At 45.0% G+C, this 18,945-nt stretch overlaps 1 protein-coding gene across 1 annotated transcript in view; it reads left to right on the plus strand.

Annotated features, from left to right (window-relative positions):
• Window positions 1-4,491: 4,491 nt before the first annotated feature.
• The window catches only part of RABEP1 (rabaptin, RAB GTPase binding effector protein 1), a 45,074-nt gene continuing 30,620 nt past the window's right edge, over window positions 4,492-18,945 (plus strand). The window contains exon 1 of the mRNA XM_050321924.1: window positions 4,492-4,695. Coding sequence (XP_050177881.1) covers window positions 4,662-4,695 — 34 coding nt within the window. The 5' untranslated portion in view covers window positions 4,492-4,661. The remainder of the gene's footprint in view (window positions 4,696-18,945) is intronic.

The following is an 18,945-nucleotide window of genomic DNA, read 5'->3' on the forward strand; positions in this document are numbered from 1 at the left end:
TTTGCATTAAAGAGAAAGGACCAAAGCCTACAAACACTCATAGCTGTGCTAATGACCCATCAATCTCACCAGAAGGAAAACAAACATTCAAAAAATTAGGAAACTCTGAACCCTTTATTTTAAACAAATAATAATAATAATAATAAGTGAGAAAAACAGTAGAAAAACTCTGGCAAATGTAGAAATAAAAGAAAATGAAGTGCAAGCAGTAAATTGCAAGGACAAGGCTGTCACTTGCCTTTTGAATGAGGCCAAGGCTCCCTGTCCTGAGGCACCGAGTCCCTCCTCAAGGGTGTGCTGCAACTTCTGCTTCTTCCCTGGGCCTCACCTGGAGTTAAGAACACACATTTTTTTCTGGTCATATGTTTGCTCTCCACATTGGAACCATTCTTGTTGCACTCACCTGAAGATGATGCCCTTTCATGGTTTGTCCAAAGGACACTGTTACCAAACTCTTCACTGTGTAACACCCACGGGGAGAGTCACCTGGGAGAGAGGAAATCAGCTCTCCCACCTGCTGAGGCAGAGTGTCCCCAGTGCTGGAATTCTTTTCCTCTGTGACTGCAGTGGAGTTTAGTCTTAGCAACCCACAAAGCTGCTTTCCAAATCCACCTCTTTACTCAGCTTTCTTGGATTAATTGAATTAAGCAGTGGGTGGTTTATGAGTTGAACTCCACTGGGGAGCAGGGCCTGTAACTCACTGCAAACCCCCATCGTTCAGGGCACAGCAGAATCAAACTTCTTCCTGGCCAGTAAAGCAACAGAAATGGGCAAGAGCAAAATTCAGGGGGTCTTTTTGATCTCCAGTTTGATTCTGTTCTACACAGGCCAGCTTCTCATTTCCCACACATCAGCCTGTTTCCACTGGATTCACACCAGATGCAGCCTTGGCCTTGCATGCCCAGAAATTCAGTTTATCCTTTTAAAGACTCTGGGTTTTGTAGAATTGGCTTAGCAGGCATATAAAACAATAGTATCTTGTACCTTTCAAAGCTAAAGGAATTAGATCTGTATTTTATTAGCCTCACTTCCTGTGAATACAAAGCTTTTGTGATCATACCTTCCTCAGCCTGACCACAGTCCTGTCCCTCTGATTGCTGGAGTGTGCAGTGGCCTCCCCCAAAGCTGTGCAATCTGTGGCAAGTGGCAGTAAAAGGTATGCAATTGGGTCCTGTCCTGCCATGGAGTTGGGACATAGCCAAGGTAACTCAACCAGAACCAGGATCTGGGATTAGTTTCACAGGTAAGGACAGTGATCAATACGTTCCTCAAAGCCTCAATAAAAGAGATGCTTCACTTGAGGTTAAAGAGCCCCAGTTAAAGGAAAAGAAAAGAAGGGGAAAAAAGCAAAAGCAAAGACACAGAAAGAAAAAATCTCTATGTGATCAAAAAAATAAGCAGGAGGAGTTTAATTTGGAACTTGAGCATCCCTATGCACTCAAGTCAACCAACCACAAGACAAAACTATTAGGAAAACATTTATTTATCTCTTTCTCCACCTGTTTATTTTCCTCTGGCAAAAAGAAAATACCTCTTCTCTCCAAGGTGAGTTGTGTGAATTATTTCACTGTGCTCTTTGCAACCAAACAACCCCAGTCCCACTCAGGTCTCCAGCAACTGCACTGTGTTCACACTCACTGCTTGGCCCTGGGTGTTCCTGCTCAAACAAAAGCTGCAAACTTCTCTCTTTCAGAAACCCTACAGGATTAAATTCCAGGCAGACTGCAGGGGGACAGCTGCTCCTCCTCCTGTACTAACACAGCACATCCTCTCCAGGAAGATGCATCTTCCATTCACTCGTGTCTGCTGATGCTGGAAGCACCCACGTTAGACTTTTAGGCCGAGTAAATTTGATAAAAATTCATGGGATTTTAGGGGTGTTATCTCTGGAGAAGCTTACTCCAGATAGAGTCTCTGCTCACCTGCCTCACTGGTTCCTTAACACTGCCCTTGTCCAACATGAACACCACAGGGACTGACATCCAGGACTCCTGGGCTCTGCTGGTTCTGCACTGCAACAGTTCCTCTGACTGCAAACTGCTGCCAAACCTCCTTCACCTCTTCTAAGACTGAGCTGAGTCATGTTGGGAAATCCTCGGAGATCAAGGCTGTAAGAACTACAAGTGATTAGAATTAAATGGGACATTCTGGGAGGCACAGAGGAAGTTACTCAATTGTTCCAGGTTAGAAGACATTTGGATAGACACCACTTAAACCTTTGCCTCTGCCAAGTCCAATTACTGTCCAGAAAAAGCAGGAAAGATTAGGTAAGAGCCATACCTATAAAGCTAGTACAGCTCTAGATGGAAGAACAAGCAGGAAAAAATGAAAGTACAAGCCCCTTGAGGGTTTTTATATTCTTCAAACTACATACAAAACCCCTTCAGACTGTAAGCTCAGGAGTTCTAACAAAGGCTTTGAAATGTTGCAATTCTAATTGTCAATTGAAGTGATGAAAGTGATACGATATTCATTCCTTAATAAGCACTTGTAGGTACAACAGATATCAAGCTTGATATTATCCTAGTTTCCATTTGCAGCTGGAGTGATGCTGCACTCAGTGTGATCCTGGACCATCCAAAACGTGCCAGAGCTTTTCCTCAACACGAACAAGATTAAAGTAAGTGCTAATGTGGGTGCTTTGGGGTACCCATAGGAACACAGAGCAGGGCAGAGTTACAAGAGCTCAGTTCCCACAGGACTAGATTTTCAAAGGGATTTATGTGTTGAATGCTTGTAATATCCAGCTACTTGTAAAAGAGCCTGAGCAGGAGCTAAGAAATGTGTAAATGTACCTCAAGTGATAGATACTTCATCCTTTGATCATCTTGTCACTAAGTCAGCAATTCCGTGAGCAGTTGGCACTTCTGGGTTCTCCAAATACCCACAAAAAGCAAGCCCTGCATGTCTCAAGTTGGGAACACTGAAAAGTTAAGTCTTTAGTCTAAGCCTGCTTTTTAAAATGGCAAAGACTTGAGAAGATTTACCTCGACTGATCAAAAAGGGCAAACCGGAATAATTTTCAGAGATTCCCTATTTCAGGTTTTCATTTGGTTTAACTGAGCAAAATTTTATTAGGAAATGCAGAATCCCATGCCTTGCTGTACCATGTGTTTTGACAAGGCCTGAAAAACTGTGGTGATAAGTGAGATTGAGTTTAAAAGAGACTGATTTTAGGGTGTGTAAGCCATAAAAAAGGTGAGTCGTAAGAGATCCTGCCCATGACAGGACTTGGTATCGTAATTTCCACTCCAACTCTGCTTTCTGTGATTTTACATGAGCTCAAATGATGTAAATCTACCATTTTACTGGTAAAAACCTGAAGTTTAGACACGTTCTCCCAGTTAGATGGAACGACTAAAGCCCAACCACGGGTGCTGGGGAAGGGACCCTGTGGCTGCTCAGGCTCCTTCCACTGCCCACCCTGGTCACACCTCAATTAATAATTTCCTAATAAAACTTTCTGATTGTTTATGACTCTTAGGTGCTTCCTTCCTCATCACATCAAGGAATGACTGGACGTGGCCCCCAGTGCTCTGGTCTGGTCGACAAGGTGGCGATCGGTCAAATATTGGACACGATGGTCTCAGAGATGTTTTCCAGCCTCAGTGAGTCTGTGATTGTGGGGCAGAATAGTGTTGTTTAGCGTTGCTTAAACCAATTTCCTGAATAATAAACACTAACTATGCCTTTAGGCTGCAGACCCAGGGGTGTGGTGCTGAGGGGAGCGGCCTGGGTGGGGACCCTCGATGAGCCACCCTCACCCTGTCCGTGTTCCAGTCCCTGTCCCCTGTTCCCTGTCCCTTGTTGCCAGCCCCTGTCCCTGTTCCCTGTCCCTCTCCTCATCCTTGTCCTCAGTCCGTATTCCCAGTCCCTGTTCACTATTCTCACATCCCAATCACTGTCTCTGTTCCCTGTACCTATTCCCAGGCCCTGTCCCTGTTCCCAGTCCCTCTCCTTGTCCCTGGATCCAATCCCTATTCCCAGGCCCTGTCCCTGTTCCTAGTCCCTGTCCCCAGGCCCTCTCCCTCTCCCTGGATCCAGTCCCTATTCCCAGTCCCTGATCCCCGTCCCTGTTCCCAGTTCCTGTTCCCTGTCCCCCCTCCCTGTCCCCACTCCCTGTCCCCACTCCCTGATCCCCATCCCTGTTCCCAGTTCCTGTTCCCTGTCCCCCCTCCCTGTCCCCAGTCCCTGATCCCCTGTCCCTGTTCCCAGCTCCTGTTCCCTGTCCGTATTCCCAGGCCCTGTCCCTGTTCCTAGTCCCTGTCCCTTGTCCTTGTTCCCAGCCCCTGTCCCTCTCCCAGTTCCCTATTCCCTCTCCCCGTCCCTGTTCCCACTCCCAGTCCCCGTCCTCACCCCGCTCCCTCCCAGCCCGGGCTGCCGTTCCCGTCCCTCACCGCTGGCGCCTGCGCGGGGCTCCTCCTCCTCCTCCTGCTGCTGCTGCTTCTTTCCTCCTCCTCCTCCTCCTCCCGCTCCTCCCGCCCGTCCCTCCTCCCCTCCCGCCGCCGGCGGCCGCTGCTGTCACGATGAGGCGGAGGAGGCGGCGGCCCGGCCCGGCCGCTCCCGTCGCTCTGCCCGTGGCGTAGCGGTCTCCGCCCGGAGGAGGCCGCGGCGGCGGCGCCCGCCCAGCCCAGCCCGGCCCGGCCCGGCCCAGCCCAGCCATGGCCCAGCCGGGCCCCAGCGCCCCGGCCGACGGTACCGTGGGGGGCGGCGAGGCCTGCGCAGCACCGGGCTCGCCTGGGGAGCCGCGCCGGCCGCGGGGCGGGGGAGGCGGCCAGGCCGGCCGGGAGCGGGGAGGGCTCCGAGCAGCGCGGCCGCGGGTGGTGTTTGGGGCTGTAAATGCGGAGCGAGGGTAGCGCGGTGCTGCCGGCGAAGGGGAGCCCAGCCCGGGGGTGTGGGGGATAAGGAGGCCTCCCCGCCCTGCCGGGGGATGTGTCCAGGTGTAATCCCCGCGGGGGTCTCGGGCACCGGCTCGGCCGCGGCAGGTGGTGCTGCTGGGGTGTGCTCGGAACCCACCTCGGGGGGGGGCTCAGAGCGTTCGGTTCGTCCCTGTGCGGGAAAAGACAAAGAAAAATGACACGTCTTCTTCTCTCAAGGTGGTGTCTCTCTACCTGTGCAGAAGGAAGCCAAGCTTTCCCTGGTTGTTGTTGCGGGAGGGTTATTTCTGGCTGGTTTGGGGAGGAATTAGAGGCGGTTTTTTTTACAGTGGAACTGTGTGCATATTAAAAAATAAAAAAATACTGTAGGTATTGCTTAGCTTGGAAGGTGGGATGGAAGGGACGGTGTTCAGTGTGTGGGATGTATGGGAAGGGGTGGGGAAGCAAGAAATCAGAGTTGAGGCTGGGCATAACGTAGATACCGGAGAACTGGAGGGATGTGCAGAATCCTGAAGGATTTTGGTGCTTCCCCGGCCATGGGACTAGGCCAGAGCTCTCCTCTTCTAGAGAGCAGTTGAGTTTCCCTGGGAAAGCACTCTGCCAGAAAAGGGCAATGATGTATTCTTAATTATGCATGTCTAGGGAATTATGTGGGTGCCTTTTTTTTTTTTTTTTTTTTAGTTGAGTTACACGAGAAAGTGCTTATCCTCAGGGATTTCAGGATTTCAGGCTGCCTTTTAGAACTTTTAATGATGAAGGTGCTTAGATTGTGGGTTTTCCCCTACACTAAGGTCAGTGATTGCTTGCTGGCCTTTGAGAGCGCTGAGGGGAAGGTGGATTTCCTTGCTGTCATGCTTGTAAGGTCAGCGTTGTGTGGGTTGTTCTCGTGTACCTTCTGGTGAATAACCATTGTTTATTGTTCTTTAGCCTGTTCTTCTGAGAGCTGCAGAACAACTTCCAACAACATTTCTTCCTGGCTCTTGCAGGCTGCCTGACTGCAGATGTGCAGTGTGCTTGCTGCCTCTTGGCCAGGGAAGGTGGTTGTGTGTTGGTAGCAGATTAGAAGATGCTAGGGGGGTAGATTTTTGTTGTTGTCATTTAAAAAGAAGGCAAAAAAGGTGCAAGGAAATCGAGTGATTTGATAGGTTGGTGAAGTCTGTCTTGTAGGAGGTCTGGGTTGATGTCCTTCTGGTGCTGTGGGGAGATGAGGATGCTGTAAATAAGACACGTGGCAGGGGGAACTGGCTGCAAGTTGGATGGGTTCTGAAAGTGGTTGCTGTGTTCCTACACTAAGGAATTACAGCTCCTAAAATGGCTCCTCTCCCCATCCTCCTTTGGCTGTAATAGGACCAGTTTGGGCTTTTTTTTGATCCACTTTGTGTACTATCCTGTTGTTCTCATCTGTGTTGGTTTTATTTGTAAGTAACTTGCCAAAAGTGTGCCTTGGAACTCTGTTCTGTTTTAATGTCGAGAAAATTGAAGAAATGAATTATTTAATATTTTTAGTTGTCTGCACTGCATTTATTGCTTAAAGGAGTAGTGTAACCTCTGATTTAAGATTACATGTGACAAAATAGAACTGGATTAGTATATTCCCCTAAGGAAAAATAATGGCTTTTTGTAATTACTTATATTGATTATAAATACCTTATGCATTCTTTACTTGTGCAAGACACATCGGCTAGGATTTGTTTTGTGGAAAGCAAGTATAAAACAACTAAAATTTCTACTGTAGTAGAAATAATATATATGGAACAACATGAGAGGGATATAACACAGAATGTGCCTTCTATTCCAAAGCCCATACTGGATGGGAAATGGGCCCAAGAATAGGGGAAGGAATAGTGCAATGAAATAGGAAAAGAATGGATGCCTTGTGCTGCCCTGGGTTTGTACTTTGGATTAGTGTAGACCTTAATAACCCTGTAATCCGTTGTGTGGGGTAACAGTTTCTATATGATAAGAGTCACAGAGAGGCCAAGTGCAGAGTCCTTGCTGCTGGGGGAGCTTTGTGAACTGTGAGCTCATGATGCTGACCTGTGTTGCAAGTGGGGGTGTGCTGCTTGCTGATGCCGGTCAAGGGGCTTTCTGGGGAAGATTTAATTTATGTGTGTTGTCTGGATTGCTTGACCAGAGCAGTGATGTTGTATTTTTCAAAATATTTTTGTTCTGAGTATCATGCTCAAAATTCGAGCCTCCCAGCCTCCCTGGGTTTAGTTGGGATCTGGGTGCTTGCCATCTCTGAAAATGAGGTTACCAAACAACATGCTTTGGCATAGCTTTTGCCTCTCAGAATCCTCAGGCTTTAGTATAATTCCCTTTCTCATATTTGGAAAATGCTTCAGTGAAGGAACTGCAATATCATAAAACACTGATTCTTCAGTACCAAAGTTAACGGGAACGATATGTCAGTTATTCCACTCTTGCTGCGCTAAACTGAAACCATTAGTACAGTCAGGCTGATAATTAGCATATCCATTGATATTATTCAGTGATAAACTGTTAGTGGCACACTCTATCAGATATTTTATTAAGAATTTGCAGAAAGAATTGATCCAGTATTGGAGTGACTCGTTCTTCCCCCTGTGCTTAGGCCGGTACAAGTGGTGGGAGGTTGTGCCAGCTCTCAGCCGAGAGAACTGCTTGGCTGTAGGTAGAGGATTGGAGGACGTTGTCATATTGATTTTGGTGCCACCAGCAGCACCATGATCCTCATTGTATCCCTGTGCCAATAATCCAGGATCCCAAAAGGAGCTGGGCCTTGCTGTCGCCGTGCTCGTCACAGCCCAGGGGCCGAGCGTGAGGGACCAGGGATGTCAGAAAATTAAGGAACTAAACCTTAGATGTTTTTATATTTCCAATTACTTCCCTTGCAAGTGTGTTACTTTACAGTAAAATTGAAGTATCTGAAAATGCTGTTTACTCATCTCCAGGCGAGGTGTGGTTGGGAAGGGACTTGCTGTTAGTGCTGATGTCCAACTCTGCATTGTTGATGTAACTGTCTGATGTCAAACCCTTCTCTCTCGGGGAGTATCTTCAAAACTGTTGATACTTTCCAAAAATTTCTTCCCTCACACTAGTTTTTCTTGGTTTAATATTATTTACTTGCTCTATTATTAATAGTTGCTGATATTACGTAGCAAATATATTTTGAATTTATACCCACAAACTCTCACACTTTTGTTTTTAGGCTCTGTGTCTTTTTCCACGTCAGGTCAATGGACAAATCTGAATTTGATTTCAAAAGCAAAACACACACCTTGAACATACATGTTCCTACCTTTTAGAATTTCTAAGGTAGTTTTGATCCACTCAGCAGGTCAGTTTGTTCCAGAGTGGAAATGTGCACATTCGAGGTCTTTTCCTGTTTAAGCCAAGTCCCAAACTTCTGTCTTAATTTTGAAAAATACCACGATCCTGATCTTTATAATCACCTGTTGATTTGCCTGAAGGCACAGTGAATACACTTTTAACCTGTAGACTGACTCTCTGTTGTATTTTGAACACTGGAAGATGTAAATTCTTTGCCCATTTTCATTGCTTCTTGGCCACTTCACCGTCGTCACAGAGATGAGGGACTTGCTAAGTGTTTTCTTCCCTCCCTGGCCTGGTGCCTCGGGATGCTGAGCTGCTTTCCCATAGCCCTTGGTGGGTGGAACTAGTTTGTGTGTGCTCCCTTGAAAGTGATTGAAGAAGGAATTTTGTTTAAAAACTTTTAAGAAGCTAAACCAAACAGCGTCTGTCAGCGTGGGAGTGGACCAAATCCCATCGGCTTCATTGTGGCTGATGGTTGAATAGGAGACTTGCTGGGCTTGCACTCGAGGCACTTTATTAAAAATGCTTCTCAGATGTGAAGTTTTCTATGCTAAATTTAGGTATTTTAACTGCATACTTTTCCTTTTAAAAAAAAATACCAAGTATGTAGCTTATAAAAGAAGAAAAAGCCTGAGGATGAGGTTATGGCTTTGCTCTTGACTGAAGTCTCCCAAGATAAGAACTGGTAACTTTGATAAGCAGCACTTCCTAACCAGACTGCTGTGAAAGCCACTGTGTGTGTGTATTTCAGAGGAACATCTTTCACACCAAACTCTGATGCTTCTGAATCATTCATAGGTTTTACTTTCAGAATTGGCTTCAGTGTCTGATTCGGTGGTTGAGTTAATGGTCCTGCCCTCTGCAAGTTATTCTGTAAGTAGGGGAAGCACGGTGTCATTTTAGTCATGGCACAGTCAGTTAAGCATGATGATGAATTACCTCTGGAGAAATTTGAGTCATTTGATATTTTTATATGAATTGACATAGGAAGGACAGTAGTGTACCCTTGGTTAATATTTCTGTGTCTTTCAGAAGGAAGAGCATTGCTTGAAAAAAAACTCCTGGGTTGCCCTGTTGCTCTATTATGGTGCCTGTAGTACCTTAAGAATGCAGAACTGCAGCATGACTGGGGATATAATGAGGAATTGTGTCCATTTATGTATTTTTTTCCCATTCATGTCCAGTTCTGTCAGCCACAACTCCCCTTGGCGTTCGTTCAGCTGACTGGTGGTGGTGCCTCTCCCCTTCCTGTCCCTGTCCTGTGCTTGTCTCCCCAGGCCTGACTCCTCCAAATACAATGAAGAGTTAAAATAAGGCTTTTCAGGCTCCCTTTGTGGCTGTTTCCATCTCCCCTGGCAGTTTCTGCTTCCACCCAGCGAAGCAGCAGAACCCTGGCCTTGCCTGACCTTTGCTCCCAGGTTTTCCCCCTCTCTCCAGTCAAACACCAGTCATTTGACCTTGTCTTGGGCAAGCCCTGCTCTTCAGCAAGTCCTGTGCTCTCCTCAGACCTCCTTCCCAGCCACCCCCTCAGCTTCTCTAAATCTTGCTGTCCCTCTCTCTGCCTTTTGCAGCCTCTGTGGGTGTTCCTGTCCCTTGTCCTTGTTTTGGCTGCTCTGCTCTGCGGGATCACACCCCTGGTCTGCGTTTCCTCCATCCCTCCATTCTTCCTCTTCTAGAGAAAAATCTCATGACTGTACAAACTTCCTCTATTAAAAATGTCTTTTTTTTTTTCTTTCCAAACAGCCTGGCTCCCTGGCTGTGTCGAGTCTTTGCTTGTTTGTTGTTTTAAAAACGTATTTTTCTTTATTTAAGATCTCTCCAGGTTCTGCGGCTAAGAAAGGAAGATCTCCTTGTGCTTTATTCTTGGTATAGAGCAACCACTCATCTGCTTTTCAACCCTGCCTCAGACATGCTCATGTTCTTTCACAGAACAGATTATAGAATTTTGAGGCAGGCAACTTCAGTTACCTGTTTTCATGGCTGAAATCTAATTCTTCAATACATTGGTATCTTTATTTGTAAACCAAGTGCCTCGCAGATGGCAAAAATTAATTGCTGGAAGTTAACTTAGGCCCCTTGGAAAGGTAGAAGATATAAGTGTTCCATCTTTTTGCTATTGCAGGGGTCCTGAAAGTTGCTGTAGGTAGAGAGCAGGGCAGGAAACACACAGTGCTGAGATCTGCTTCTTTGGTTCTGTGTGCAGTGAAGAGCCCTGTCTTGTCTTGTGTGTCTGGCAGAGCTAAGAACTGAAAAATAACCGAGATCTTGGAGAAAAAAAAAAAAAGGCAGCCTGATTTTTAGTTACTTAACAAGCAAAAAGCACCTCACCTTACTGTGGTGAGTCACACCGAGAAGAAATTTAAATTCAGGTGGGATTTGTTTTTTTAATTTTCTTAATATTTATCTTCTTGTTTATCTCTTGTGGTTTCTGAAAATGCTTTTTAGCAAAGCTAAAAATGCAGTACCAGACAGGAGTTATACATGGCAAAGGGAATCAGGATCATGATGGGAAGACGATGGAAGCATTAACTGTGTGTGCTCCAGAGGGAATGGGCTGAGGTGGGAGGGAGGGATTACCTGGGGATGAACCCAGCCCAGCTCTGAGGATGAGAGCAGCGTTCCCACGCCTTTCAGACTGTGACCTGCACAGACTGTGTGGCCTGTGCTGCATCTTTTGTCAATACGTGTTTTTTAGCTCTCAGATAATTGCAACAAGATTTGAAATGCTGCTTAAATGGCAACAAAAGGGAGGAATGTGGAAAACAAAAGACTGAACAGCCCTTTCACTGTTTTTGTCAGAGTGTTTCCTTGTCTAACTGTTCACCCCCCCACTTGTGCCTTGAGAGGGTAACTTTTTGTATTTGCATGGGTGGTCACCACTGAAATCCTCCCCAGCAGAAATGATTTATTTTAATCTGGGCTCCATCAGTGCAAAATGAGGAGGCAGCACTATGGTTGGTTTCTTTAAAAAAAAAAACACCACAAACAGAGCAGTAACTTGAAACAGTAACTTAGATACAACTGCAGAGTATAAAACAGTCCTTACATCTGTATGTTGAGTGTCATTGGCTTAATCTGCACAGGAAGAAACACAGAGCAGTGCTAGAAGTTATTGCTCAAGCAATAATTATTTTAACCATCCACAATAAATTTCCATGGCTGGTATCCTTTAAGGAAATTGTCTTTCCTGAGGCCTACTGGAGTTCATATTAGACTCCCATTGACTTCAGACACAAGAATTGGAACATTCATCTTACATGAACAGCGGCCTGTGCCAAAACCCCTCTGAGATATTTTATCTGTGGTGTTACTTGGTTTATTTTGGTGAAGTACGAAGCATAAATTTGGCTCTGTTAGTTGAAATCATCTGACAAGCTGGCATCTTTATGTCATATTTTAAATTTTCCTTTAAAGATTGGTTTCAGGCGAGGTTTTCTTAATTGCCAGCTCACTCTGTCTGTTTATATCTTCTTCCTTGTGCTGTATCTGGAGCCGTGTGTGAAATTAATGGCAAAGCAATTAGCCAAACTCGGAATTCTGCGCTTGAGTGACGCTTCTAGCTGTGAAAATATCAGAGCTGTCTGTCTGGTCTTCACAGCTTCTGTCTGAGTTCTAGATGAAACTGGAGATAAAGATGCTCAATCTCTAAGTGGTGAATTAACTGTTGATGTTCCAGAGGGTACTGAGGGTTGCACTGAGCTGATGATCCATTGGGAAGGGCTGCAGTGGCACTTTACAGGGTCTAATCAAGCTGCAGTTTTGTTCAAGCACATTTGCTTTCAAGTAAGAGTAAATGTGAGCCCAGCCTTGTTCTGGAATACAAATGCTTTCTGATACATTTTCCTCTACAGCCCTAGGTTTTGCACCAGTCTAAACCCATCTGTCCTGGAAACACCCTTTCAGCTGCACTTGTCCAAAACCCGGGCGTGTACAAACACTTTGGGGGGGGAAATCTGAGCTTGGGAATTTGCTTTCTGATACCCATTAAGTCTGTCAGCTTCCCCTGGAGAGTCTGAATGGAAATCAGGATTTGAGGGAGGTCATTTATCACTGACCAGTGTCAGTCATCGGGTCTTAAAAAGTAAGTTCTGCTGTATGACCACACCAATCCCAGTTGCCACAGGGGAGAGTGGGGGACAGAAGGAAGAGGGTGCTTCTTTTTGGCAGGCAGCACTTTGGTTAAACTGATTATCAGGCTGTGGTTTCAGGTTGCAGCTAAGCCAGTCTAGAAGGTTGCTGCTGCTGAAAGGAGGGTTCCTGCTCTCCTCTTCCTCCTCCCACAGTCGTGTTTCCATCGTTTCCTTTGGGCCAGCTCTGCACGGTGGACCCATCACTGAGCCAGTTCAGCTCAGACACCCAGCTGAGAACTACTCACTGCTGAATTAGTTTAATTCATTTCCTGAAAGGCCTGAGAAGTGTTAGATCTGGTATAAAGGAAGGCTGAAGACCACACAGTGGTAAAATGAGTGTCAAAGGGTACAGTTGTGGCTTTTTTTCACCCTCCACTCTCTGCTCACACGAGCCCTGGGTATATGCTTAGCTACGTCATAAGTGTGGTCTGGTTTGACTCAAGATTGGTTCGACTCCCACCCCCCAAATTCCTGCTCTGATCCTGTCCCTGCACAGCCTCAAAGGTCTGTGGCATGATGGGAATAAAGGCACAGGAGGGTGGGAGTGCTGAGTTTCACATGAGCACCAGGACATGCATTGATTTCCAGCGATCATCACTGCAGGCTTAGCCAGGTCTGCCTGTTCTGTAGTGCTTGTAACCCTGGCACATTTTAAAATGTTTCGAGAATTTCATGCTGGAGGAGGGTTTGCTTCCTTTTTAACAGTTCAGGAATTCATTTAGGTGACAAGTGGTAGCGAAAAATATGAATATATAGAATCATGGCAGTGTATTTTCTTGTCAAGAAATAGATTATGGAGGCTTGGGGAAGTACTAGTGTGTTGTTCTCAGGGAACCTATTAAATTGCTGTAGAAACCTTACTCCAAAGGATGGGAGCTGTATCCTGTTCCTTATCAAATAAAGATGTTAATCATCTTTTATTATTTCTCATACTATATTTATCATCACAGTGTTTCCATAAATACATCTGGCAACAATATTTTCCAGGCCATTTATTAAGATTTATTCCCTTTAGGGGACTACTCTAAGGCACCATGTTTTCCTGCCTGCAGCCTGCTCTTCTGACAGCTGACATTTTCAAATTGCTGTTCCTTGAAAGTGAGTTTTCACCTGTTCCCTTTCCTTCTTTATTCTCTGTTGACCAATTTGGGTGGCCAAATTACGTAGGAAGGGATGGGCAACCACAGTGGGAAAGAAATCTGGTGTTAACTCCCTTTTGTGGAGTTCACATCCATAACTTGGGTACAAATTGCTGTTGTTTCTGAAGCTTTTCTGGTACTTGTAAAATTGCTGTGGTGCTGTCTGGTAGCTGTGCATGTGGAAGTGATTTTCCATGCTAATATTGATTATTTCAGCTTTTGAAAATGTCCACCAAGATGCTGGTTTGCTTTAAATGACAGTCCCCTCATACTTGTAACAATGGTAGATTAACAGAAGCCACAAACCCTGACATGTTTCTGCTTTTCTCTGCATCATTTTCTTGTCACCTTCCTTTGAATTTTTAAATGTCATCATTAATTTGCTCTTCCTGCTCAGGAATTGGGAAGCAGAGTGTTTGGGGTGGTCTCAAAGCTGCGCCTCAATTCTTGTCCCTGTGACAAACAACCCAAGATCTCACACTGGTGGTATCTGGGGGAATTTTTGAATTAATGTAATGGTTTTCTTTTATATATTAACTTACTTCATTAAAGAGAACAATGCTGAAGTGTTGTTGCGTGTTGGTTTATTTTTTTTACCTGAGAGTTGAGTCATACTTTATTCCCATTTTTTTCCCAGAAGAGGACAGCCTTTAATAAATCTGTAGGTGAAGTGATAAACATATTATAAGGAGTCACAGGTTTTTTTTTTTTTTCTCCCTCCCACTGCAAATGAGTCAGCAATTAAATTATCTTGAAAGAAAATCACTCCTGAGTCTGTTGTCTGGGGTTAGCAAGTGTTTACATTGTAAGATCAGTTATATTAATGGTGTTCAGAGTGATAAATTGTGTAAGGGGTCTCCTTATAGTAAAATGCATATCAGGACCTCTCCCTAAATAACTGTCAATCTGAAATAATTCTTATTTGATCAGAACAGCAGGTTTCTGGTGGTTTATTAAGACAATTTCCTCAACTTAAATTTTCTTTTTCTGGCAAGATACGCTGCAAACCTCCCAGTCAAGTGTAATTGCCACGTGAAATAGTCTAATGCTGGTCTGGATTTTCTGGTTATATCATGCAAGTGCTGGGAGGTGGTAGTGTGGACAAACTTGGCAGGAATATCCCCGTGTAATACGAGGACTCATTCATATTTTCAGTGTTGTTATGGTCAGGGAGATTTAAGTGACTTGACATTTCTGGGGGCTTGCTTTGAAATGCTGGGGAAGGGGAAGGGGTGGCTGTGCTGGCACTGGTGTGATCCAGCACGAGCTGTGAAGCATTTTGGATAGATCTACCCAGTTTTTGGGTATCTCTCCTTCCCTGAGCTCTGTGCTGCCATCCCATTGTTTGCTCGAGCGCTGACTGGGCTGAGTAAATGCTCTAAGCCTGGAGAGTAAATAACCCCCTCCATAAACCCAAGGAGACACTGAGCTTGTTCCTGCAATCCTTTTCATCAAAAAATTGATCCTCCTGTAAAGAGCAGTTATAAAAAAGAAAAACTGTTGAAGCCAAGTGGAACAAGACACAAACACTGAGGGAGCAGGGAAAAGGCTGGTGATTGTGATGAGGTGGGTAACTCTGTTCTCTCCATTTTGTGTCACTGTAGATGAATTCAAAGTTCACCAGACTGTAGCTTGCTGCTGGCTTTTGAAATACTCTGATATGCATTCAGGCTTAGCAGCCACTGCATTTCTGGGGAGATTCACTGGTGGTAGCAGCAGGATGCAGCCAAAATGCTTTCCATAGGATTCCATCTCTGGTGATGTCCGATTGACTTTTCCAACGCTGCGATTCATCCACTGCTGCCCTATTGAAATGACTCTGAGAACTGATGAAGCACAAAGCATGGTTGAATTTCTTGGGGAAAAAATGCTAACCAGTAGTGTTTCCCTGAAATGTTGGGAGGGTTGTTTCCCCACACACACCAAAACATCGACGGCAGAAATTAAATAAACACAGAGTAAAACCCCTTCGTGGATCAAGTTGAGACTTCTGTGGAGAAAACTGTGCACAGAACTGAGAGATCTGATGGCAGTGCTGGTTAAAAGGAAAAAAAAACCAGCTACTTTGCTGGTAAGGAATGCAGGAATAGCCAGGCCATGATGATGGAGGTAGAGGACGATGCTTTTGGCAAACGAAAGACGAATTGCTGGAAAAAAAAATTCCACCTCACTTTTTGTCACGGTGGACACCCATGATTAAGTGCGTTCCCGTGATACTCGACGTGACTGAGAGCTGTTCCGTTGCAGTGCAATGTAAATAATGTTTAACCGAGCGTAAATTTCAAACCAGACTTGAGTTCCCCGAGGTCAGACTGACTAAATGTGTGAGGAGCGTTGCTTGTCCCAGGGCCTGGGCTTGTCCAAACTGGGAGTCAGGTGCGTGATTCCCCTTTTCTTGAGTGCAGGGCGTGGAGATTTGGACCCCAGAGCAGCAACAGCCTGGATTTGTGGCCGAGAAAGAAGATGAGGGAGGCGATAGCAAAGCAAGGAAGTAGTTAACATGTTGTGTGAAAAGGGAGAAAAAGCGGGAAGCGGAAGTGGAAAAAAACGGGGAAGGAGAAATAGTGTCTTGGTTTTTTCCCCCCCATCTAACTGTGGATGAAGACATTTGCTGTATAAACAGACTTTGGAGGAGATACTTATTATTGTGAATGGCTGTTTATTTACCGTGCAGGCTTAATTAGGCCTTTTAAAGAACCCTTTTTTACTCTGCCCTTTGTTCTTGTCCTCATCTTGTGGCTGCCCCATCCCTGGAAGTGTTCAAGGCCAGGTTGGACGAGCCTTGGAGCAACCTGGGATAGTGAAAAGTGTCTCTGCCCATGGCAGGGGTTGAAAAAAGATGGTCCTTAAAATCCCTTCCAGCCCAAGCCATTCTGTGATTCTTGGTTGTGTTGTAGAAGAGAATCTTTCCATTGATTCAAACACCTCGATTTCTTTAGATTTTAATTATTTTTATGTGGTGGTTCTTCTTTTTTTTTCTTAATGGAGGATGTCATGCAGTGCTTAACATAAAAAAGGGAAATAAAGGGTGGGAATAGGCATTACTGAGACTACAAGTTAGAGTGGAAAGGCGTGTTTGTCATTCGACTTCAATGAAAAATAACATTACTTTAAAACTTCAGTAGCACATTGCATGCTTCCACTTGATACCAGTGGAGTATTTATAATGTGGTTGGGTGTTTGCAACATCCCAGTTGAATATTTTTAATCCTGCAGTAAATAAAAATATACTCTAAGAGATATGATGCGAGCAAGGCTTAGTTCTGCTCTGTGCTGTCTGCAACACTGAGTTTGTGTGTGGTGTTCAACTGGTACTGGATTGTTTGCCTGGGAATGTTCAGTCAACAGAGAACAAAGTGTGGATGTCAAATAACCTTCAGCTGCACAATAAAGCAGAAATGGTTGGCTGAATGCAGCAGTGTCTCTGAAAACCCCAAATGGGGAACTGGGTGACTTCTGCAGAAGGACTCGCTGCAACGGCCCTTCTGCCGGGGCACAGCTGGGGGCAGAATCACCTGCTCTGCCCCTTTTTATAGCTGGGTTACCGTCATTGCAGGCAGTGAAATGCTCTGAAAAAGGAGCTGTGACAGTCTCAGCCCAGAGGGGTTTGTTGCCACTCTGAAAAGGAAGGTGGCAAGTGAGAGTTGGGGGAGATGAAATGAGGGGAGCGCGCGGTGACCGCTGAGCTCGAGCCGCTTGTCCTGGTGAGTGAAATGCTTGAAGCTCCCAAATGAAAGGCTGAGAAAAGCAAGTAATTCTTTTCTTCCTTTTTTTTTTCCCCTCTTTTTGGTTTGCTGTGCTGCTGCTGCTCAGTATCTGTGTGCCAGGGCAACTTGGTTTTTCCTTGCAGAAAGAGCAACCCACACTTCCTAAGTCAGGAATTGCTTCCGTTCAACGTTTTTATTCAAAGAACCACGATCTGTTCCTTGGCTTCTGAGTGCCTGGTGCAAACAGCTGGATTGGAGTTGTTGGAAGAGTGGGGAGGGTTGGGAGGTTGGTTGTTCTTTTTTTATTCAAACCCTCTTTGAATAAAGTAAAGAAAAGCTTTTTGCAGTCTAAATACATGTCGTGGTGGCAGACTTAGATTAAAAATTTATATGGTAACATAACTGTGGCTCCAGTGTGATGTCACAACAGAGGAAAATTAGTACCCTTAGGAAATGAGCAGCCATATATTTTTATTTTATCTTGCTTTTTGTCTGGAGCAGTCATGATGGGGAAAGAAGGGTAGAAAATGACAGAAAATTTATTGTACCTATAGATTTTTGTTTCCTGATCTGTTTTCCTGTTTCAGCTGTGTAGGGCTGAACTCTTGATGTCGTGTTTGATACCTTAAATATTGAGCAGGAGGCTTTGTGGCATTAATTTTATAAATAGACCTAGTACTCAAAAATAGTCTCATTGATAATCAGCTTTGTCTGTCTTGGTTCTGGAATGGGCCCTCCATGTTTGTGTAACAGAAACTCTGTCATACATAAAATTTAATCCTTTTTGGAGCTGATCAGTGGAGCAGCATATAAATAACCAGTCAATAAGTAATGTGTGTTTGTTCCTGTGTTTTCCTAGAATTGGAATTTTGCTGGGTAGGAGGTTCAGAGAAAGTTGTATGTTTTTCACTAGAGTTTCTCTGTGTGTATTTCAGTAGTTTAATGGTTTTCCTGTAGATTGATGACTCTGCTCTGAGATGAATTTTGCTGCCTTTCTCTTGGGTTCAGGCACACGATAACATACACTGTGCTTTGCTGTAGTGTCAGGGGGATGGGCATTCCTGCATCTGACCTATTGTGTCTCTGTAAAATCTGTGTTCTTAGCTAGAAACAAAGCTGGTAATTTAATTACTGTGTGTAATTCTGTCATCAGCATTCTATTTGTCCTAATAATCTGGGGGAAAAGTACCATTTACAGCTAATAAATTGTTGGCCAAAGGGATTTCTGGTTTGTTTTTTTTTAGTTTGGCTCATCAATTTCAATTTAATTTTTTTTTTCCTCGGTGCTATTTCAGGAGTTCAGAAAGTGGGTCTTCAGGGTGTTTGTTTGTTTCTTGATGACTTAGGGCCCTAAATAGGATTTTAGGTCTCCCAGGGCGCTGCTCTTGGGAATGACAGCGCGTTCCCTGCCTGTCCTGGTGCCGTGTGTAACACAGGATCCTGTTGCAGTCGGGCACAGCTCCCCCAGCACTGCCCAGCTCTGTTTACTCTGCCCCTCACTGGTGTTGTTAAACATTGATAGTGCCTTCTGTGTGCTGGGAATGGGAGCACGGGGACAGCGCCTGGAAAAGCAGGGAGTGCTGACGCTGCAAAATGTGTGTTTGGCTTTGGGGTTGTTTTTCGGTTGATGCCCTGTGATGGCAAAGAAGTTTTCTGTTTCAGCTCCATTTACAGGCCTGGGGTGAGTTGGACCTAAATTTAGAGCAAGAAGTGAGTGATAAATGACAAAGGGCTAATTGGAATTCTATGAATGAGCCCATTTCCTGCCAATGACTGC

This window comes from Myiozetetes cayanensis, unplaced genomic scaffold, assembly GCF_022539395.1.
Source record: "Myiozetetes cayanensis isolate MyiCay16 unplaced genomic scaffold, myiCay2020 scf27, whole genome shotgun sequence".
Lineage (NCBI taxonomy): Eukaryota > Metazoa > Chordata > Aves > Passeriformes > Tyrannidae > Myiozetetes > Myiozetetes cayanensis.